This window comes from Trifolium pratense, linkage group LG5, assembly GCF_020283565.1.
Source record: "Trifolium pratense cultivar HEN17-A07 linkage group LG5, ARS_RC_1.1, whole genome shotgun sequence".
NCBI classification, from domain to species: domain Eukaryota; kingdom Viridiplantae; phylum Streptophyta; class Magnoliopsida; order Fabales; family Fabaceae; genus Trifolium; species Trifolium pratense.
In genome coordinates, this window is record NC_060063.1 from 57,815,635 (window position 1) to 57,840,882 (window position 25,248).

Genomic DNA, 25,248 nt, shown 5'->3' on the forward strand with positions numbered 1-25,248 from the left:
TTCGTTAAAGTTACCAAAACTTATTAAAGTTACGCCTTTCTCATATGATAACTTACAAAACTTATACATCTTTCACATCATGTACATTCAACAACCTTTAATTGGACTTGTGTGATCAGTTAATGTACATTGAGCAGATTACAAAAGTTGCATGTTTCTCATTACATGACATGAATAATACATTATGAATAGTTAACTTAAGCTTGGAGCAACCTTTAAAAGTTAATTGGAATTGTTTAAAAAATTTCATCTTTCACATTACATTGCATAAATCATAGCTTATCAAAAATTAAGGTACATTGAACAGCCTCCAAAAGTTAATGTACCATGTTTTACTCAAGTAAAAAAGATTACAATATTCAATTTGAAAATTGTTACTGTACTACAGCTTAATGTAACACTGAGCATTAGCTAAAATATAGCACTGACTTCATATCATTAACTAGTGCTTATTCAACTCAAATACATATCACTAACTATAAACTTAACATTATAAAGCTTGATTTGTTTACCCTTCAAGCTCTTCTACATTGCCTGTTTTCCAGTTCAAACCTCTTAAACACAGGATTCCTTAACTGGGATCAGAGTGGATATATTACCATCCATTATTTAACTGCAGGAGATATGAACACTAATATCAGAATAGCACACTAATATCACATTCAAATTAACATAAGCACACTAATTAAGTGTGAATAACATCCCAGTCTAATTTTAACCCTAATCCCCAACTCAAATGACATCAAATTCATAATTATAAGATTTTGATAACACAGTATTCCTCAATTGGGATCAGAGTGAATATATTGTCATCCATTACTTAACTGCAGTATATATGAACAATAATTGATGCAATAATTCAGGAATATCACACTAATATCACAGTCAAATTCACAATAGCATACTTATTATTCCTATGAATCATACCAGTCTAATTTCACAATTAAAATGACTTACAAATCGTAATTCCCAATTCAAATGAAACCATAATTCCCAACCCATAAGTAACAGTATCAACATATACATTCAAAAATCAAATGAATTCAAATAAAATTGACAAGCAGAATTTAACAATTTGATAAATACAAAACCAAATCCCCAATTCCAAATGGATGGTTTATGCAGTAAGAATTCAAAGCAACTTCAATTAAAAATGCAACCCTAATCCCCAATTCGATCGTTTCAGGGTAACAATTTGAATCAACTTCAATTAACGTTGTAAACCCTAAATCGATAATTTCATAGGCTAAAATATATATACGAACAATTACCTGTGAAGTACACTACGATGCTTTGAACAATAGAACAATCTTGCACTGAAAATAGTTTTTGGGTGAACACAGATACGAATTATGCTTTAGTTTTTGGCCAGGAACACAGATACGACATTGGGTGAAAAGTCGATAATGCTTTAGTTGGATATCAATGAAATGAAACGAATGAAAACAAAGTCTGAGAGAGGCATAAGACGATGGATGACGAAGATTAAGACGAAGAAGAAGAAGGGATGAACAATCGAAGAAGGAGAAGAAGGGATGAACAATCGAAGAAGGAGAAGAAGGGATGAACAATCGAAGAAGGATAAGGTCGAAGAAGGATGAACAATCGAAGAAGGAGAAGGACGAAGAAGGATGAACAAAATGGAGAACAAGTGGGAATTTGGGATTTAGGGTTTTCACTCTCAATTTTAATTTGTTCAAATAATAATGTTAAAAATAATAATTTGTTCAATTTTATTGTAAATGATTTATGATTTTAAATTGAAATTAAAAATGTTTTTGATTTGTATTTTTAATTTGATGGAGGACTCATATGCAATAAATAAAAGTTTATTAAGAAAAAAGAGACTCACCATGGACCTTAGTTGATGTGGCAATTAAATTGAATTCTATTGGTTAAAAGTTTGGAATGCACCCATACATTCCAAAGCTGGAATGCACCATAGAAGCTCCCATTTGAAAAATATAGTTGAGTTGTTTAAATGTTTGGTAAGTGTGAAATAATATAAAATATTAAGTGAGTCTCATTTAAAGAACCCAAATAGGTTTCATGAATGTGGGTGTTCTTAATTTTTTCGACGGTACTTAATATTTCTTTATTAAACACACCTAATAATTGAAAAACCCTAATTATATTACATTCTTCTTTAAAAATCCCTAATTTATCCGCGCAAGCATTCCCCTCCAAAAAATTGAGAATGATAAATATTCAAACCAAATGACATGGAGCTATTACTCCATCTGTTTCTAAGGTCCTAACTCCTAAGGTACGATTTTCAAGTTGTCAAAAAGCGTTTAAAGCACCTCTAAAATTATTCTCTCTACCCAAATATTAAACCAACTATGATTAAACGCAAGTTCAAGGGCAAAAATTATTGCCATGACCTCTGCATAAAGAACAAACACTAGACCAAATTCAAAAAAATATAATTTATTTTATTAAAATTTATTGATTCTTTTAAAAATTTTCAAATATACAAAAGTTTCCTAATATATAAAGTATTATGAAATCTTGATTGTAAAAAGATTTTTGAAAAAAATTTCTCAAAATTCATTAAAATCATGTGTTAAAAATTTTGATTGTAAAAAAGTCTTTAAAATCTCACAAAATCAATATTGTCCAACAAAATCTCATAAAATCATCAAGATTTTTTTTGTCAAAATTATCTCGTAAAATCTCAATCCAATACACCCTCCTAAATTCCGACCCCTCAAATAATATTTCATGTAGCTATCAACCAAACTTCACTTACGGGACGTCAAAACTAATCTCTTCTATGATTTGTTTTAAAATTTTAAACTATTTATATTATATAACCAAGGGAGTGAGTATTAAACAATATAATATTTTTCATTGATCCTAGAGACATATAGTTTGGTGAAGATTGCAAAGTTACACCTACAAAACAAAGAACATTCCCTTGAAAACTTTAAAAGTCCACCGTCGTTTGTGAAACATACTACATAGGATAAGAATATAAGAAAAAGGTTTTGAGAGACAAAGGGACCCATAAAATGTTTGATGCTTCACTCTCTATCATCATATTATTTTGGAATTTTGATAGAAGAAGCATATGATTGTTTCATAGAATTCAGTGCATTCATATATACTCACTCCTTTCTTTCTTTCTTTCACACCCACAAATCGTATAATATCCTTCTTTTGCGGGAGTATATATTTTTATTACACTTTTGAACTTTGTATTTATATATCATCAATATGTCGGGTCGTGTATAGGTGTCATTTCCTATTTTCTACCACCATTCAAATTCAAATCAAATACTTTACTATGGTTGCATGTTGTATGGCCTAGTTTACGTTGTAACCATTTCAATTATTAAAAGCTTTTGTATTTTTTTTTCTTTTCGATAGCCTAATTACTAGACTCACACATTATAAAATAATTACTAATGAACAAAAGGTAGACAAACATTCATTGAAAAGCTTTTAATTTCTATGCAATCGTCTCGATACATGACTTACCTAGATATATATATATATATACACTACGGCTTTGCACCGCCAATCGACTCATCACGCATGCCTTCTTGGTTGACAAACGTCGTGTGATCAACATCACACGATGATATGTTGATCATGCATGTAATTAAAGACTCATCACGAGATTCCTTCAACTGTTTCAATGAGAGGTTACCCTATTTCACCTAGAATTTTTATTAGCACAACTAAATTAGTCAGACTTAACAATAACTAATTAGTGCTCTAACCAACTAATTATAGTTAAACTAATTATTATGATTAGTATTATATCTAATATTCCTCAGCAAGCTCCAACGTGGTAACAACACTTGAAACTTGAAAAATATAAAAAAGAATTGCAAGAGATACATCGGTTACAAAAAAATATGAAAAACTAAAATATCTCGAGACTAAAAATGTTTAACCATCATCAATATTTTTTTTGATCGAATCTAAAATGTCAATAAGGCAGAAATAATAAGTTGTGATTGCTTAAGTTTTCATTATTTTTATAGATAGAAGCTAAATTTCAATTAGGCAATTTTTTTTTTAGGGTAAATAGGGTTTTACTCCCCTGTAAAATAGCCGAGTTTTGCATTACCCCCTGCAATATTTTTTTTTGTGATTATCCCCCAGTAATATGAAGATTCCCTCAATTACCCCCCTAAGTTGCCAACTAGATATGCAATCTTTATTTTCGATGATGTGGCACGCATATGTGGATTTTATTTTTATTTTAATTTATTTTTATTGTTATAATGATTCCAAATCATTTTTATTTTAAAAAAAAATTTAAAAAAATCTGCAACAACATTGAAATGAGTTCACCGAAAATTCATCTTCTTCCATCTCCTTCTTCATCATCTTCATCACAATTGTCATGAGTTCATCACATAAACCCAGAAAAATCCATTGAAATGCAGTTCTCAGAAAAACTCTCTCACTCACAACAATATCACCTTAAAACTTAAACCCAAAAATTAAAACTTGAACATAGAAAAACTCATTCCTTAAAACACATCCAAACAGATCAAAATCGAGAGAGAGAGAGAGAGAGAGAGAGAGAGAGAGAGAGAGAGAGAGAGAGAGAGAGAGAGAGAGCAGTTTTTGCAATTCAATCAAACACGGATGCTTCTAACTCAATTATCGATCTCTAAGAAAACAGCTTTTCCAATTATCGATCCACCTCCGCCCCTCCACCGTCTGCAAAAATGAAATCAAGAAGCGAACTCATACAACTTTGTTCCGCCGCTATGCACCGGGTAGCCAAAACCGTCGATGAAGTCGCCACATATGACGAACTAAGCATCACAAAGTTCAACGGAATCGCTATTCTTTAAGAGTAGGCAGAAGAAGAAAGAAGAGGTTTTGGGCATGGTGTGATTTTCCAGATGTATGATTTTGAAAGCAAAAGTTTCATTTGGATTTGAGTTTGAATTTTGAGTAATGGAGCACAAGGCTACTGTTCGTACATAGTTTGGGTTGCTAATTTGTTATTGAAGAAGAAACATAAAGAATTAAGAAAAGATGGGGTAAAGGGTGTGAGAGGGATAAGAGTTAAAGATGAAGATGTTATTTGTTCTTCCTAATCTTTCTTTTTTTGTTGTTGCAGATTTTTTTTTTATATATAAAAATAATTTGAAATCATTATAACAATAAAAATAAATTAAAATAAAAATAAAATCCACATATGCGTGCCACATCATCGAAAATAAAGATTCCACATCTAGTTGGCAACTTAGGGGGGTAATTGAGGGAATCTTCATATTACAGGGGGTAATCACAAAAAAAAAATATTGCAGGGGGTAATGCAAAACTCGGCTATTTTGCAGGGGGGTAAAACCCTATTTACCCTTTTTTTTATAATTTTAATTGCTTAATTATATATTTTCTTTATGGATAAAAGGTAGAATGTGAATTAAAGGCTTAAATCAAGAAAGAATAACATAACCATTTTTTTTTGTGTTTGCATGATTGGAATCTAATGGAAAGTACGTAGGAAAGGAAATAAATACTACGAAGAAAGGAATGCTAAAATGTGCACTTCCTATAGTAAAAGGAACCCAAAAGAAAAGATTTTTTAATTTAAAATTAAAAGGGAGCAAACCCTAGTTCCCTTTCCATGCTCACAATGGCTCCAAAAAAGGCACATTGAACCCTTCACCATCTTCTACTAATTGATTGATTTAAACGATTCTTCTTGAAAGTTTAATATTTGAAGTTGAAAAAGTTGTTTACTTCTTCTATAGCACATTTAACTTTCGTGCTTCTTGATCTTCTTATGGATTCCAAGTCCAAAATTATAATATCTCAAACGACTTGTTGATGTCACAACAAAAGACTAAAATAATAATTTGCCTAAATTCTTTCATTGGTGAGGCAACTACAAAAATACTTTGGTGCTACATAGATTAATTTTGACTAATTAAAATGCAAAGATGATTAAGATGTACCTCAATGTTATCCAATTATTGACAAAATTTTATTGTACTTGTGTCATAGAAATGTCACCACAAACTATATTCCCATGTTTGTTTGTTAAAATTGACTGAAACTCTAATAGAGGAATATATATGTTCTATAATCTAGAGGAAGGAATTGGATACTCTTGGTGTGTAGGGTGACTCAAATTTCTTAACCCCATTGTGTCCTCACCTCAATGTCCCACAAGGGTGCATGTGTGGGCTCTTTATGGGCCCATAAAGATATCACAGGGCAGATTGGGTGATCTTTTGCCCCTTTTTTTTAGAGAACTATATATTACTACTTTTTAAAGAATTCATAAATTACAACTTAGGTTTACCAATATGGACACCATTTTATCTGTTTAAAGAAAGTGGGAATAAAAACTTTTATACTTTTATTCAATGAAGGGGCTAATTAAGTGTTAGATGTCTCACATTGACTAGAGATATGACATAGATAGTCTTTATAAGTGTAGTGTAAACCTCAACTCTCAAGCTAGCTTTTGTGGTTGAGTATAAGCATCACAAATATCCTAGATCCATTGTTGTTTGTTCTGGAGACCTCCCATATTTGGGCCATCCGTTGTTGTTGATTTCACGTTCCAGCTTGTTCAGTCCTGGACGTGTGGGGTGTGTTAAAAGTCCCACATTGAATAGAGATATGACATAGATAGTCTTTATAAGTGTAGTGCAAACCTCAACTCAAGCTAGCTTTTATGATTGACATAAAAATCATATAATTAGGGATTGAGGTAGTAATAACTAATATACTAATAATATAATATAACAAAGTAACAACATTAAACTTCTTTGATTATCAAATAGTGTCATTTTCATTTTATAGTAACAAATTCAAGGCCAAATGTACCCCTCTCATTCCATCCTCACTCCACCCATGCATATATTTATATTCAACAATCTTTTCTTGCCCTTAATCACTGTTTTTCTTTGTTGTGATGTCAATGTGGTTGCTTTTTTAGGTTAAAATTATTGCGCCCGATCGTTCCTTTTACGAGTGGACATGCAACTTTTTTCTTTTTTTCTGGAACTGGTAGAGTTTGGTAGAGTGTGGAGCTGAGTCTCTTTAGATTTGGTTCGTTGGTGGGTTTCTTTTGTCTCCCTTCCAAAGGGGTTTAAGATCTTCTTGTAATGAGAAGTTAGAGGTGTGTTTAGCTTTTGTTGGTGTGCCTCTGCCTTTATTTGTGTGTGTTTTCAGATCATGTTAACCGCATGTGGAGAGTATCTCTGGTACCTCTTTTTTTTTTTTTTTTCCTTGTACCTTTCCATTTTAATATAATATATTTTTGCCATTAAAAAAAAAGTGGTTGCTTTTCAAGAACTGCTAGCCACTTACCAAAAAAAAAAGAACTGCTAGCCTACTTCACACGTACGGCACATATAAGCTGCAGTGCATGTATAAATTTCAAATCATATAACATATCTTGAATAATAAGAGTGATCAAATTTCAATTTCAATGTTGAAATTTCATTGTTCAAACGGAAGCACTTTCCGTTGGTAAAACGTGATAATAATAATTTCACCTTATCCTTATATCATGTCACCGTTTATGTTGACAATAATCAAATGTGTAAATTAATCAAAGTAGATTGAATATATATACCACCTTTTATCCAATCAAATTTCTAAAGTAGAAAGTAAAGAAGAAAAAATAAACAAATTAAAATATTAAATTTAACCGGTTAATAAACTTATTTGAAAAAATTTAATTTTTTATTTTTATAAATAAAATTTAGGATGAGGGGACGGTGTCCTAGTCCAACGCAGGAAAAATCTTAGGGCTTAAAAAGCACTTAAAAAGGTAATTAAATTTACCTCCCTCTCCAAAATTTATATTTAAACTATGTGGGTAAAATAATTTTTAGCCAAACAGTTTTAGTCGAACTCTGAACTACAAGGAAACATATAAAAAACAAAAAGAAATAAATATGTTTAGACCAACCAATTATATCATACACGTAATATTCTTCATATTCTTTGTTTGTTCATATCATACATTCCTTTGGGATAAAGGGTTCTATTAAACTCAGCCATGATAAAACAAAGATAGGGAGACATTGAAAGATACAAAGAGATAATGAAAGTTAAGGGCAATCAATTGGGACATCTAAGTATTATTTTTTTGTTTCTTTAAGCTCGTCATGAGACTAATTATTAAATCGGTAATAAAATATTAGTTTTTTTTTTTTCCTTTATCTAACTTGAAAAAAAAAATTGGGATATCTTGACTCATTTTAAATGAACTAACTAAAAATTTGGATTTGACTTGTTAAGCTCATTTATATCTTTATTTTTTTTGCAATTAGCACTTTTTTCTTAATCTAGACTCCAATACAAAAGCTATATATATATATATATAAGGAGTGTATCCAGTGAGAACTGATCAGAAAATCTGAATCGGTAAATGAGGATGCAAAATAGTAATCTATATTGTGGAGGGAGTTGGGAGGGTCTTTTCATGAGAAAGACATACTGTAGGTGAAGTTACTAGTGAGAGAGCAAGTGGAGAAATTCACAAGAGAAGGTAATGTGGTATATGGAAGTTATAATTACAATTTTTTTTCCTTTTTCAGAGAAGGGTTATGTGAGTGGACACATGTGTACGTATTGGAATATGATTTGGCAAAGATTTGAAAGGCTGTGTTTTTTTGTATCTCGAGACATGTTTGACATGGATGCAACCCTACCACTTATTCTTCTCTAGACTTAAATTTCTAGTTTCTTTCTACTACATCTTAAACCCTTCTATATCTTTCTTTTTCCCTTTCATATCACATAATCATATCAAACAAATGCAAATTATTGATTAGATAAACTACTAATCACCTAACATTTACTATATACAGCCAATTTAGATTCTTTACATTCACACATTCATAATATATCACCAATCGTATAATTAAGATTGAACAATATTTTTTTTTAATTATAAATAAAATTAAAATTAAATAATCATTTTCTAGATTATATGTATGATCTTTGATCAGATTGTCACTAATATGCAGAATGCATAATATCATAACTGTAGAAAAATCTGAATTCATAGCTAGCCATCATAGATATAATATTATGATAATATTTTATTTTTTAGTTTTGGTACTATTCTCATTTTATTTTGGGCACACACTACAAGAAAATACGTGATTTGCTACCAAACGTTTGCTACGAAACGTTTTACTAGTTAATTTCAAGTATATTAGCCACCATTCGACTTAAATTAATTTTATATTACTTTTTTTAACAAATTATTACTATTCTTATTTATTTATGTTTTAAGGCTTTATCTCATTGTTATCTCAGAACACGACACCGCTTTTACTCTCTACGGTGAAACCGCTCCCGATCTCGCTCCGATCTCCTTCACACTGCGACCTCGCTCCGATCTCATTCTCGCTGCAATCTCGCTCCGGTCTTGCTCCGTTCACGATCTCGCTCCGATATGGACTCGATTCTCTTCGTTGTATTTCTCCTTCTCTCTATAAATTGTTGTTCGTTTTCTATCCCTCTCATGGTTGTTATTCTTCGTTGAAATTTGATGTTCTCCACTGTTTCTTCTCCGATTGTAGTGTATGTTAAATTTCGACACTCTAATTTAGTTCCTTTTCACTAATTGTGATTTGGATTTGAACCCTATGAATTTCATGTTTAGGTTTTGCATAAATTGAATTCATTAGGTTTTGCAAAAATTGAATTTAGGTTACTGAATTTGTTCACCAAATTGACAATTAGGTTTTGCAAAATTTGAATTCAGGTTACTGAATTCACTTTACTTTATGCGATAGAATTAGATGATACTTATTGGATTGATTCTATAATTCACATTTCCGGTGGCTGGTATTTAGATGATACATAATTCTTATTCTTACAAAAAAAATTTGTGTTGAGATAATAATCCCTCTGTATATTGATTGTCACTTTCTTTATATATGTTCATAATGATTGCCTTTTTTCTAGTGTAGGTGATTTGTGATATGGTTTAGTAAGTTAACAAATGCAGCTTTTTTTCATAGTTTATTCATATAAACCTTAGCAGCTATGTCTTTTGATAAAAAATGAATTGAAAGTTAGACGAAAGTCTTACATAGCTTAGAGGTATGCATGCCTTAGTATGAATATACTTATGTAGTTATAACTTATGACAGTATATAGATAGCTATCCAATGTATAATTTTCAGCGTTCAAAATAACACTTCTACAGTCAAGTCTTCATTGCAAACTACTTTATAGCTATACTTATTGTGAAGGGGTTATTTATATTTGATGGATTGTAATGAGTAGTGTACGGTGCCTGTAGTCTTTGATACTTTCAATTTAAAATTTGAGTTTCGTTTGTTTTTGTATGCTTAATTACTGTTTGGCAAATAAGCATGTGAAAATGCATTGCGGTGCATTGGTGATAATGATGTTCAAAAGCTTGGAAGAAGTGTTTTTCCTGAAAATTTGAAGGCTACTACTATCAGCGAGATTACTAGGCTCAGGAACGTTGCAATGACATCAATTACTTCACGCTTTGGTATATCTTCATCCGCTCCATTAAACATTCTTGCTAGTATTTTAGGTATTAATTCTACTAAATTAATTTCTCTAAAATCAAAAGGAATGCCTCTAATCACCATTCCTCTGACCAAACTTGACCTCAGTGGTTGATGAACGGACTATCCAGATGCCGGTAAGTCTACAACAAGAGACAGATACTTTACTTCAGTGGTCAGATACCAAAGTAGAGAAAGCTGGTAAGTTCATTTACTGGTGTTTCTTGATTGTGGATGCCACATTTATCTTCTGCTAATTTGCTTCCTTAATATGTTTAATCATTTTAAGATGTTTGTTGAAAGTTAACTGCTTCTAACTTCTAAATTTAGATTTAGGTGATGAAAGTTACTTTTGTTTACTTGTTTGACCAGATTATTCCAAAATAACTTGTTCAGGATATCACAGTTTTTAATGGTGTTCTGTAGTTTTATTTAATGTACTTATTTCATATCGATCATCTGTGTATCTATGTGTGAAAGTTAACTCTGGAAATCAGTTTCTCCTTGATGTGTTGTGATTTTTCATAGTAGAAATTGATGTGTTGTGACTTTTAAGGTACTATGTGTCAAGATTTTATTGGATTAAGTTATATATGAACTTTCCTTCTCTTTGGATCTGTGATATATCTTGTGCAACCTTTGGATTACGCTAGTAATATTTGTCACACTTCATATATATGTAATGGTACTCGGTTGAATTGCTTGTTTCTTCTTTTATTTGTTTATGGTTTTGTGAATCTGTGCAACCACATAAAATGTCTAGTACCTAGGGAAGGATAGGTGTGATCAAGTACAATAGTGAATTTAGTTCTGTTTGTTTACTTCTGTTTACCTTAACACTACAACCTTGTCTTGTTTAGGTTCCTTGTATAAACGCAGTACACAATGCTATATTTTTGTGACTATTTTGAAATGCTTATAGGGAAGGTTAGTGTCTTATGCTTTTAATGTTTATGCTCAACTTGCCTACAAATATGGCTATAGCAGATATTGTGGCTTCAAGTTTTCCTTTACAATAACTCAAAATGGTGGCATAATTTTGTTGGAATGCGATCATATCAGATGCAGGTTGTTACTACCTTAATGTCACTATGATAATAATGTAGATTTTGTTGTTAGCATGACATATGCAATGTTATCCTTGTTAGAGAAACTAAATGTGGTCCATGGAGATATCTTAAAATTCTTGTTTTGTGATAGGTTGACCTTCTACTGGAGGTTCTTAATATTGTGTCTGGTTTTGGTCCAACTTCTGGTTCAGCTCTTACCAGTCATATGGATGTTGACAAGGTACTCCTTCAAACACATGCTTGGTCTTTATGAATTCATTATTAGTTAACCTTGAGATTCAGTTAGGCTTGTTGATTCCTATAATTGGAATTTGGTTTGTTCTGGTTGAATTATTGTGTGTGTGTGTGTGTGTGCACGCACGCGTGCGCTTTTAAAAGGAAAAAAACTCATGCGCTTTTAATTGTTTCTTAAACAGGGTAGGTTGCTTAATTTGTATCTGTTATTGATCCAGGTAATTAGTGTTTGCTTGCTTTGGTTTACTATTTAATTACTAATCTTCTCATTAATGTGTATATATTACTTATGAACCATCTTTGCATATTGTGTTTGTCAGCAAGGAATCCGTCAAGATTCTTCTCCAAAGACTCTGGATATTGTCAATCTACTGCATAATAATACTGAACCATTCTGCCTCCACGTCGCAGAAAGGTATGGTTTTAAATTTATTGAAAAAACTTGGAACTTGCATCTGCAAATATGGTTTACTTTCTTGAAGTAAGGTAGATTTAAGCATACAACCATGTTTATATTTGTTAGTTACCCAAGAAGAAGAGGTCATTATCATTCTTCATGGAGCTATAGGAAACAATTATTTTGATGTTCCACTCTTTTCTTATGAGGGAAAATTATATAGTCTCATTGAAATTTATATGAAACACGACACAATTTAAAAATACATAGTCTAGGGACTATACAACTATACATACTTGTATAGTTCTCAGATCTGTAATTATACTCAATTGAATTGAACGGATTTATCAAATCTGTAATTATACTCGATTGAATTGAACGAATTTATTACTTTTCGTTGATCTCGCACTATACATAGTTCATCATATGGTAACTATAGACTGGTCCCTAGCTTGAAAATCTTACATGCTACACAAAACTCAAAGGTTTAAGTTCTTTTCATAAAACTCGTCTGGTACTTGGTGTTTTAGTTTTTGTTGGATGATCATTGGATCCAACTGAATGATTTATTTTTTGTCTGGTACTTAGTGATTTAATTTTTTCTTTTCACTCTTATCTTTCTGCTAGTCTTTTTTATTACTTCACTCATGTTTTTGTTTGATGTGGTTGAGTTATCTTGGGATTTTCCTGTTAATAAATTCAAAGTAACACATCTTATCTTAACTTATGCTTCACAACTATATATTTGCACAATACTTGAGTTTCTTCTCTGTGCTTTTTCTGAAAATCTATTTAAACAATGCTTATATTCCTTGTTTTGATTTGCAGGAAGTTGACTTGGTTAAGGACGACATCAAAATCATAGACATCCCTGTGCACTTGGTTAAGGTATATTCAACAATGGAGTTTCTTTATGATGTTTTTGTGTGTGTCTGTATTCAGCAATGGAGTTCATTTATGACTTGGGTCAATTCATGGAAAGAGGGAAATATTGGTACTTCCTTTAACACTTAAAATCTTTGAAAATTTCCAAGTATAACATGCATATTTGCTTCATTTAATTTAGCTTTTTTCAAATTTGTAACGGATGATAATTAATTTATAATTAGCTCTGTTTTGGGCATGGCTTCATAATTAGCATTTTATAATTATAATTTTTTTTTTCTAAAAAGCTTGAATTTAGCTTCGAAATCGCTAGGAAACATAAATTTTTTAACAATATTTAACTATGTATTTATTGGGAATTAGCTAGGATTCACAATATATTAGTTGCAAATTAGCTAGGAAATATTTTTATAGATGATTTGCCGCCCAATCCATGCTACGCCCATATGACAGCTAATTCACAACAAATCTGTAGCTAACTCTGTTTTACTAGAGATTAGCTACGCATTAGCTAAAAACGCCGTCGTAGCTAATCCCGTTTTTTCTTGTAGTGACACTAAGATAACTTGTGTGAATAAATTATTGTAGAGACAAATTTCACAAAGTAACTGATTTTTTTAGGAGTTGATGATTTTTTACTTCAAAATTTAGCTTCGAAATTCACACATATTAATATTGAGAAGTGAAAAATTGCTAGTTCGCATTTGTTCATTTGCATTTTCGTGACAGTTTAGAGTTTAGTTAGGTCAAACCTCTAAAATTTAAGATGGTATCAGAGCCTTCTCCACGAATTATTGGACTGCCTGCTATTATAGGTTTTTGACCGGGTCATCCACTATTTATATCCGCACACCAAACCCAACAGTGTTTGACACGAGATGACCTGAATACGTGTTTATAAGTAAGACACAATCCTTACCTTACAAAGTCGGTTTTGTAGAGTTGAGTTAGGTCTAACTCTCAAATCTAAGATTGACTAGGCATATGTTTTCGCTTCATATAGTCTTTGCCTTTTCTAAGCTATAGTATTTTTTGGAGTTGGAAGGAAACTATAAAAAATCCTCCTTTTGTTAAAGAGGGGAGACTAGCAATAGTAACAAATTAATAATGACTTTTGATAATGGAAATTATGTAATTCCTATTTGCCTAATTATAGCAAAATGCTAGCTATTCTTAGTGTTTGTTACTATACTTCTCACATTGTGTAAGCAGTTGATAATATCTTAATCATGTTTACTTAAAGTGAATGAATGAAAATATGAAGTTTTAAAGGTTAAGGACTTTAGGTACACAATTATTTAGTGTAATATGTCTTTTTCATATGATTGAGCAATGTTGATTCAATGATATTTTATGAGTGTAGTGCGATTTAATGTGAACCATTAAAATTTACACCTTCTTTTGGACCTGCATTTTACTATGAGTTAGGAGAGAAGATACCTTTTAAGCTATCTAGTAGAAGAAAACTCAAATAAATTTTTTATTTTAATATTGGATCAGTTTGGTTTGGTAAAGGCTGAATATTGTTTTCCATTAGCAATATTGGGTCCTTTGTGTTGGTTTGAAGGAAATTGATCGCAAACATGCATGACTTAACTCATCACATATACAAGGAAAGGACAAAGAAATAAAACATAGAGCTTTTATTGAGAAATAGAGCTTTTTTTTTTATTTTTATTTTTTAAATATTTTGCATGGTTATGAAAACTAATAACTGAAATTCTCATCCTCTCTTTCTCCGTATAAATAAGTATTTTATTTTAGAGTATAGTATTAACAATTCGGCTTGACACGAGTAATAGATGTTCTAAATCTTTTAATCACTTGATTTAAAGTTCAATCTTTAGTTGTGTATATGAAAAACATGTGTTTGGAATTTAACCTCTTAAAAATAGATCTAGGTTAATTCGATGAATTTGTAGTAGTTGTTGGGTGCAGCAATATCTTGGTTTACGACAAAAAAGTATAAAACTATTTTTTTTTAAAGGCATAAAACTAGTACTATTAACTGTTGATTAGTAAATATATGAATTATTTTTATAGAGTCACGTGACCAAATATAATTTTTTGGACACACTCGCAAAATTTGAATTTTTATTTTATTCTTTTAATTATTTCATAAATAATTAAAAATTATATGAATGTGACTATATATGATCACGTGATCATGGAAGTCTTGAATATATATTGTGGATATTATAAAATAAGTAGTACTGTATATCATAACTATATATGATGGTCTTTTATATTTTGTATGAGTAAACCTACACAAAATTGATAAACTTGTAGGTTAACATACATATTCATGTAACACTAATTTTTTTTCTTCTTTCTAATCAACAGTAATTAAGATTTTTGACCTCTTAATATATGTGCCCACAATTTTTTATACTCCTCTTTTAGCTTGGCGAAAATATAACATTTTACTCCATATTAATTATTACAAATAGTAAGACAGTAAGATTTATAATAAACATGATATGATTTTGGGCGAACGAAATGTTGAATAATAATGAGAGAATGGATGAATGAACCCTAATTTTTTTTTGATTAAAATCAACAAGGCAAGTTAAATACACAATCACCTATGGTTTGCCTAGTCATTGTATGTCATGTAAGCACTCAGTTTGCTACCTGTACAAATTAACAGTTTCTGGACGGAAACGACCAAAATGTTTAACGGCAAAGTTTTTAAGGGACCAATTTGGACATTTTTTTCTTTAAGGGACCAATTTAAAACCAAAAATATCTTTAAGAGGCCATTTTAATAATTAAACCTTTTGGTGTGTATATGTAGTTCCGGTGTGATTGCATTTTTTCTGGCTGATTGTGTTTCCATATACATTTAATTATTGCAACTTAATAGATTAATTCTTAAAATATCTCAAAAAAATATTTACATTGATTGGAGACTTTTGTAAACAAATTTTACTTGTCAAGATATACAAATAAAAATATATGTTTAACCTAAATTTATAAATACATAGCAAATTAACCTCAATAATGTAAGTCCTCATGAACTTTGCTAGTTGATAGGAACAACACACTATATGTGCAGGAATCAAGATTCGAATTCCAAAAACTTCACGTATTTATCTTTAAAGTGAATTTCTAGCTACTAAAAGAAGTAGAAAATAAAACACGTGAGCAAAAAGATGCCCATGAATAATGATCATATATTTTTTTGACTCACGAATAATTATCATATAAAAACGACAATATATAGTTTCATTGGTCACACACTTGTTGATCAAATATATTCCTATTAATTCCATAAAACACATACCTTTAGGACAATGCACGTGTAATCGAGAGAGAGAAAAGTGTGTATACAAAACTATAGAATAATAAATAATAGAGACTCTACCTTAAGAAAGACGATAAAGAATATTTGCAAGAAAAACATTCCCCTTTAGTATTTCATTTGCAACCATAAAATTCTTAGTTGACCAAACTATACACACACAAACCCTCACATGTCTAGAACCAAAAGCTAGCTAGGTAATTCACAAGAAGGAAACAAAAAACCAAAAGATATATAGCTAAGATATTCAAAATCCAATTTAGGATTTTCATTTCATAAAAAAAAAAGGGTATGGAAGGAGAAAGAGATGTTCCTAATTATGAGCTTCAAGTTTCATTCACAAACACTCCTCAAGCTATCCATGAAATGGGTTTTGTTCAATTTGAAGAAAATCATGTTCTTAGCTTCTTGTCACCCTCTACACAATCTCAACCTTCTCTTTCTCAATCTCTAAATTCCGGCGGTAGCACTACCAACGTCGCTACCGGTTCAGCTGCCACAACCAGCACCACGACCGCCGGATTTAGCCATAATGATCTTGTTACAAGAATTCCTTGGAATAATGAACAGGTTTTTTTTAGTTTATATTACTTTTATTTAATTTATGATTTTTATTACTATATATTTAATATCTATGCAAAATTAATATCAATTGAATTTTTGAGTGACTTAATCAATTGAAGTTTAAGCTATAATCTTCAACTTTATAATTAATTTGTTCGTTTTGTGTAATTATTTCATTATTATTTAGAAATTAATTTAATAATTATATATGGATAATACAATTGAGGTTTATAATCTTCATATTTATGAATTAATTTCAATAATTTGTGAGTTTTGTTTCTTTTACTCTAATTATTTAGTTATTTGTGTTCTTATGTCTTTATCAATGTTAGGGTATTGTTTTCGTGATCTATTCATTAAGATGATAATGATGATTAATTTACTAATTACATGGATGATACAATGAATTAATCAAACTTTTATCATTTTTTGATTAGGTGAGAACTCTAGATCCTAAAGCTGTGAGTGATGAGAATTGCACTGGAAATACTAGTGATGGCAACAACACATGGTAAGTCCAAAATTTGATTGCTAATTCCCCATCTTCTTTTTCTCTCTTTCAAGTGCATGCACGTAATAGAATTCATATATATATTTCTCTCAAACAAATCATCATCAACTTTTTCTTTCAAGTGTTTTTTGAATCATGTTTTTCTATTTGAAGACTCATACAGAGCCGATCCAACATATTTAATTAGAGGCCTAAAACAATTTATTTAGCGGCGCTTCTTAAAAATAACATAAATAATAAAATGTTAATTTGTGTGATGAGGTGGAGGAGTGGAGGGTCAGAGAAGAGCAAGGTGAAAGTGAGGAGGAAGCTTAGAGAACCAAGGTTTTGTTTCCAGACAAGAAGTGATGTGGATGTACTTGATGATGGTTACAAATGGAGGAAGTATGGTCAGAAAGTTGTCAAGAATAGTCTTCATCCAAGGTAATCTTTCATATAATACTTCTTCATTATCTATATATATTTTCTCAATTTTAATTTGAGAAAACTGAATAAGGTTTTTTGTTGAATAAGTTATGAGTATCACATATAATATATCACTATGTCCGTAAGTACGACTCAAATGATAAAAAAATATAATTGTATTAGTATTCGATATGTGTCAAATGTGAGTTTGAAACTGCAATGCTTGGCGTGGTCTTGGTGGTGGTTTGTCCTTTGGAACCCCAACCTGTGGAAAGGGTGCCTCTACTATTTTAGCTTGGGGTTGGTTGCTTTGTTTAGTACCGGTAGTCTTAGGTTGTTTTCTAGCATGGCTCGTCTTTTTTTATTTGTTGTTTTGTTTTTCCTTCCTAGTGACTATTTTTTTTTTTATTTGTCCCGAGTATATTTAGTAATCGTTGTATTTTGGTCTTTTGATTTTTTTTTTTAATATAATATTTACCATTAGAAAAATTGCATCACTTTTCAATATTTAGTGTGAGTTTGTCGCTAGGCTCATTAAAATAAAATCAACATTAATCAAGTGGTTAAAATTTTCAGTAAAAGCGAATCATTTGAAAGAATCCGAATTCGAATCCTTGCTAAAACAATTCTTAATTAGTCAAATTTTACTTACCTACCAACCAAATTACTTCAATACTAGATTGTATATAATTTATTAAAGAGTGTTTAGATGAGATGATGCAAGTCTTCTCTAGCTTAATCAAAGTCTTGAGTTCGATTATACCTGATTTACCGAAAGAAAAGAAGAGAATATGCATAATTTATCCATGTGAGATTTTTGCTCATATTTTTTGGCATTTGAAAGCATGAATTTGAGATGAAAATGTTAAATCTATATTAATCGAGTACATGGCTACATCAATGGCATTATACCCGGAGATATGAAGGTAAAATGTCTTTTTTGGAAAATATAATGGTGTCGGTAGTGAACAAACTAAATGAATATTCTTCAAACATTTTGAAAATAACACTTAGGAGGAGAGATAGGGTGAGAGAGAGAATCTCTCCAATTAATCTCAAAGGAAGGAATGATGAAGATGTTTACTTTGAAACTTCTGACTAAGTGAAGATTGATGGTACAACCTGACCATTGGACTTATTTTCACACAAAATATTGATTGGAGAAAGAAAAAAAAATAATTATTTTTTATATTAATTCTCTGATTTATAGAAAAATGAAGCTCCGATAATCTAGAGTTCAGTCAAAAGGTAAGTAAAGTATGATAAAAAATTATAGGAGAGTTTTTTAACCACTTGAGTTCAATGTCTTGGTCGATATATTAATTATTTTAAAGGATAAAAAGAAAAGAAATTATTGGTGAGAATATATTTACAAATCTCTAGTGGATATAATGACTATGGTTTTGACTATAGAGCACACTATAGGGTCCCCTCACTTGTCCTATACATAAATGTTCCAAAAATACCCAACGTCTTTCACTAAACCCTCTATCTGATTATAAAAAAAAAAACTAAAAAAAAAAAAAATACTAAATCCTCTATCTTTATACCGTTATTAATTAGTTCATTTTAAACTCTTAATGAGATTTGTCTGCATGTATTTTAGTCACTATGCCAGATCTGACTTGCTTATTGACTCTTCCATTTCGTTGACGCCCTCTTACGGTTTGCCATTTATGTTCATCGTCGTCCCCCATGAGTTATGCTTGAGCGAACATGGAAATACTACCTCGTGGATAATTATGTTGATTAGATGGTAAATAAACTGAGACACATTTTTTAATTCATTAACCATCAAATTTGTTGTCGAGTTTGATATCAGATTTTTGTGTAAAAATATAAATTTTCCTTTTTTTAAATAAAAGGTTAAATTGTTTTTAGAGGCCGGTTTTAAATTTAAAAAATGCAAAAATTGGTTTGACCTAATTAAAGATTCCTCGTTTAACTGATTTTCTTCTTCTTGAAATCGGTTCATTCACACCGGTTTGTACCAGTTTATTTGTATGACCGATCCAATGCTTGGCTTGAGCGGAATATTCCTCTTATTCCCGATTGGTCCGGTCGATCCGAGCCGGGTTTTAAAATTGTGGATGTACACTTCTAGCACTACTTGTGATCTTAAATATCAAATTTTGTTCCTTTAAAAAAAAAAATTACTCTGAGACAAATTCCCTAGGCCATACGTGGCCATGCTTGATAAAACATTATTTATGCATGGAAGATATTTAGGATAGGAAACATGCTAAGTAAAACAAAAAAACAAAAAGGCTAAGTAAAACAAATAATATAGTATAGTAAGATGAAAACCAAAGTTACTTAGACTGAAGGGAACTTCAACTAATAATTAAGGGAAAGAAAAACAAAAAATATAAATATCATTACATGTGTGTTAATTGATATTGTTGCGTTCATAGAAGAAAGTTTAATAGTTTTACTGGAATTAGTACCTAATGAAGCAATGCATAGTGGTTGAAGTGGTATATGCTTTACCATTATTAAACCAAAGAAAATGTTAGTAAATTTGCTTCAGTTGTAGACTACCACTACAAGATTGTACTTGAAGAGATGTACTTAGAAGATTGGACTTTATTGGGTTACTAATAAGTAACAAGTTGAAGTACAAATCTTTTATCAAAGAATGAACTACCAAAATAAGCTATAATCTTTTTTTGAAAAACGTTTACCAAACATGATTTTTTTTTTTGTCATATGAGCTTATAATGCTATAAGTTATAAGCTCGTTTTGAAGCCTTACCAAATAGAGTCTTAGGTTCTGTTCGGTAAAAAATAGCGAATAACTGATAAGCTAGCGTATAGCAGATAACTTATAAGTTAGCTTTTAGCTTATAATGAATAAGTTAACTGGTAGAATTTGTAGTGTTTAGTAAAATTAGCGGTTGAACTAGTTTATAAGTATGAAATGACATAAAAAAAATATGTTTAATTAATATTTAATTTTTTTTAAGTAAGATGATAAGAATAAAATTAGAAGAAAATATGATAAGTTGTAAGCTATAAGCTCATAAGCTACTTAAAATAACGTTTGAAAAATAAGCTATAAGCTAGTAAAATAAGCTTTCTGTATCAAAATCAGAGCGGATTCGGACAAATAGATGCAGTTACATATTCTATTGCGATGCCTAATTAAAATTAATTATATTATTCTTATTTTGTGAAATATGCAGAAGTTATTACCGTTGCACACATACCAACTGTCGGGTGAAAAAAAGAGTTGAAAGACTCTCAGAAGATTGTCGTATGGTGATAACTACTTATGAAGGAAGACACAATCACACTCCTTGTGATGACTCTAATTCTTCTGAACATGAATGTTTTACCTCTTTCTGATCCAAAAATGCCATTTCAATAAAACAATTATGTTTAAATTAATAATTAGTTGTGATTTTTTTCTTCTTCATATAATATATTATATATATATATATATATGAGGAATATTGCCATGTACTTATATATGATATTATACTGAAGCTCAATCTTTGTTTCAATATGTTAATTTGTTCTTTATAAAAGATGATCCATTTATGTATATAAACACATATTTATTTATGGGACATTCCATTCGTGCATGCCCCTATATATTCGTGTTATTGTTTTTTAAACAACAAATGTGTTGATATTGTGATAAAATAAATTATACTCACAATAATCTTTGTTAATCAACATGAAAGTATATAAAACAGAAACATAAACGCAGAGCCAATTTTCTAAAATTAAAAGCTTATTAATTTCCTATGTAAGCCAAACCATATATATATATATATATATATATATATATATATATATATATAGAAAGTAGATAGTTTTGAAAAATAAATAGAAAAAGAATTCCTTAAACTAACATAACTAATATATATATATATATAAGTTGTCTAAAAAAATAAAAAAATCCTAACATATAATTAGTTAAACTCTTACAGAGAGTTTACCACTCATTTGAGTTTCATAAAACTCGATAGATTAATCTCTGGAGTTACGTGGTTTACCCGAAGGAAAAAAAAACTAGCTAGATTGTAGTAGCTATAGTTATTTTGCTTCAAAGTCACATGATAGAGCATCCTTGTGTGTTGTCATCACTAAAGTATTCAGTTATCTTTATAAAGGCTAAAGCTCCTTCATCATTTGAAGGGTCCATTGGTTGTGTATTCTCATAATCATTGAAGTGTTTTTCAAACATGCCTTGAAATACCTCTTGATCATATGAATTAGGGTTACTTGGTTGTTGTATTACAACTTCTAATTGTTGTGGAGACTCTTCTTCTATCTTATCATTCTCATTCTCTTGAATCAAAATAACATCTTTCTCATGCTCTTGAGATGCATTTTTATCTTTCTTTTTTCTACGTAGACATATTTTGCTAAATTTTTCTAAAATTGATAATTTATTTTTGCACCTTTCTCCCATCGAATTCTTTTCTCTGCATTGACATCCAAATTTAATTCTACATTAATACATATATTATTAACCACTAACAATAATAAACAAACTTGCATATTATAAATAAATAAAAACTTGCACATATAATTGTAAATAAAAACAACATTTTATGTATAATTGTCCTAAATATATATCTATTTTTTTTAACGGCAAAATAAATATACTAACCACTGACAATAATAAACAACATTGCATATAACCTTTCAAAAATTCTAATGAAAAAAGGAAACAAAACAATAGAAAAACGATAGTAGATAAAAACAATTTTTTATATATAATTGTCCTAGATAAACCTCTATTTGAGTTATAAGTTACCTGAATAGTTAGTTGATAGTTGATAAGTGTCACCTTTTAACTGATGGCTGAAAAATCATTAGTTTCATAAATTTAACTATTATAAATACAAAGTGACATAAAAGTACATGATTATTTTATATTAATAGGTTGCAAGTTACCTTTTAAAACAAATAATATTAAATATCTAGCAACACATATTTTTTTGAACAAGCAGCAACACACATATTACCTAAAGTGAAAGTGAAATAACTCAAATATTTCCATCGTTAATATGTTGCTTATTGATATTTTAGAAATAATGTCCTTTTTAATACAACTTTTACTGGTTTGTTTGCAGATTCATTCTTATTAACTTTTATCGAAATTGAATATGTAATGATTTCGGTTGATGTATTTTTTATGAATGAATGAATATTGTTGTTTTTGAGTAAAAAAAAAAATACAACTTTTACCGGTTAAAATTTATATGGATTCGGTTAAATCAAAGTATATGTTAAAGTGTGTAATGCTAACACTCCTCATATTGTAATATTTTAAAACAAAAATTTGTAGGTTGAAGTATTTAAGTTTTTTATAAACCGAATATCGTGCAATTGCAAAACCTAATTCCTCGAATCAGAAAGGACCACAATATAAATAAATATAACATATTGAAAAACCACAAATAATTTAATCATTTAATTAAGGCCTAATCAAATAACCCACAGCAGTTGGAAGTAATTCTCATAATATTGTAAAAAAATAAATTACTTTGTTGAAATGATAAAAATAGTTTCAAGAATACAAAGTACATGAAGGGTGAAAGAAAATATAAAGAAACTTACAGATGGAAATAGTAACGATTCCCTCACTCTGTTTTTTTTTTTCCAACTAACCCACAGCTTAGCGCGATTTATAGTACAATGAATGAATATTTTCTATTAAAAAGTTTCCAAATTCAGAAAAATAAAAAAATCTCAATGGAAAACAAAAAACAAAAATATCTGAATAAATTATATGTTAGTTTGGTCATATTATTTTTACACAAATTAAGTTAAGGTTTATATATTATTTTATAGAACAATTTTTTTTTTTACCAACATAGTGTGACACAAGTGGTAGATACTTAATCATTTGGTCCTGGATTCGATCCCCGACGGTGCGTATGGAGAAACATTTGTTGGGAGAGGTCAATCTCTTAAAAGGATCCCAATTACCCTGAGGGGATTAGTCTCTGCAGTTGGATTACAAAAAAAAACGATTTTTTTTTCTTTCCTATTTTATAGAACCAATATTTGAAGTTTATATTTTTGAAACGTATTGCTATAAAATTTACAGAGTTATTTTCTAATCAAATAAAAAATTTAAGTATAAATTATTCTTTATGAATTTATATTTGAGGAAGATAAAATTCGTCTCTTCTCCATTCCATTGTTATGCTTACTATAAATGCACAAGATGACCCTAGCCAAACAGTCTGGACTTTGGATAATAGTCTTAAGGATCCAATCCAATAAAAACTTTCCTCTCACCCCTACATTTAATCCTTCACCCCAACAAATAATCTAATACTCCCATTTTACCCTTTTTATTATTTCACTTCACCCCAACATTTAGTCAAAGTTACAAACCGGAAAACTTAAAATAAGTTCTGAAAATTTAGTCACAATTAACCGTAGCTAAACTAGATTTTTTTAAGTGTTCCGATAAACAAATTACAAACTACACAATTGAATAATCTGTTCCAGTAAATTGTTCATTTAATTAAAATTCGGAACACTTGAGTTTTGAAACAGTAGTGAAGCAAATAGTAAATTTCAAAGGAATTGAGTACCACCTTATAGCTTAGAATATTCTTCCTTCACAATCACTTGATCATCCATTGGCTTTGTCACAATCTTTATAATAATAATAATGTATATGTTCATGAGATACATTAATATATAGCTCTTTTGAATTGCTAAAAGTTAAAAGCAAAAAAGAATTATAGGATGAGAAATTAAGAGATGGAGTATTTTGAATTAATTGAATTAGAGGACTTGTTAGATTCTTTCACCATGTTTACTTGATCTTCCAAAAAAATTGGAATCCTAGAGTAGAGAGAGAACTTTGAGTTAAATAAATATTGCAACGGTGAGGACTAACTGAGAAGGACTTAAATAGATAAATGAATAAGCATAATCATTAATCAAATTACAAACTAATAATCATTCACAAAAAGGGTCATGAAAACAACTCAAATGTTTAACATGAAACATAAAAACCGATTCCAATGAAACATTAAACTCATGTCTCAACATGCAGAAGGAAAGAAAATTGAAAAAGCAAGCAAGGACATTTTATTGTGAGGATAACATAATGTATCCCTTTACGCACAAAGCTGAAGCACCCTACATACAAAATTGCCATGTCATGATGATACCAATATCATACAAATTCCAATCACAAAGGCACCACAAAGAGGTCAAATAATTACACCACAATCATGTAACATGACAAACCACAACGTAACTCTTATAAAAATCGTTTTCTTTCTTTTCAAACTTATTAAGGTCCACACTTTATTTATCAAACTTCCCATTCACAATCAAATTAAAACTTTCATAACCTTTTTATTTTTCGTCCACATCACATACTCATACACAAAACA

General features: G+C 30.0%; 2 protein-coding genes across 3 annotated transcripts; both read left to right on the forward strand.

Moving 5' to 3' along the window:
• The first annotated feature begins 9,156 nt into the window (after positions 1-9,156).
• On the forward strand, positions 9,157-13,328 carry LOC123882924. Of its 2 annotated transcripts, none has more exons than XM_045931578.1 (8): positions 9,157-9,424; positions 10,331-10,477; positions 10,605-10,697; positions 11,484-11,564; positions 11,697-11,786; positions 11,983-12,018; positions 12,121-12,215; positions 13,026-13,328. In XM_045931578.1, the coding sequence occupies exons 4-8, from the start codon at positions 11,544-11,546 to the stop codon at positions 13,060-13,062; spliced, it is 279 nt and encodes a 92-aa protein (XP_045787534.1). In that variant the 5' UTR covers positions 9,157-9,424; positions 10,331-10,477; positions 10,605-10,697; positions 11,484-11,543; the 3' UTR covers positions 13,063-13,328. The 2 variants fall into 2 exon arrangements, with proteins under 2 accessions (XP_045787534.1, XP_045787533.1); XM_045931577.1 differs by having other exon boundaries at positions 9,160-9,424; positions 10,869-11,564.
• A 3,016-nt stretch (positions 13,329-16,344) lies between these two features.
• On the forward strand, positions 16,345-21,272 carry LOC123884736 (probable WRKY transcription factor 12). The gene is made up of 4 exons (XM_045933910.1): positions 16,345-16,956; positions 17,388-17,461; positions 17,723-17,884; positions 21,052-21,272. The coding sequence occupies exons 1-4, from the start codon at positions 16,678-16,680 to the stop codon at positions 21,212-21,214; spliced, it is 678 nt and encodes a 225-aa protein (XP_045789866.1). The 5' UTR covers positions 16,345-16,677; the 3' UTR covers positions 21,215-21,272.
• The last annotated feature ends 3,976 nt before the right edge of the window (positions 21,273-25,248 follow it).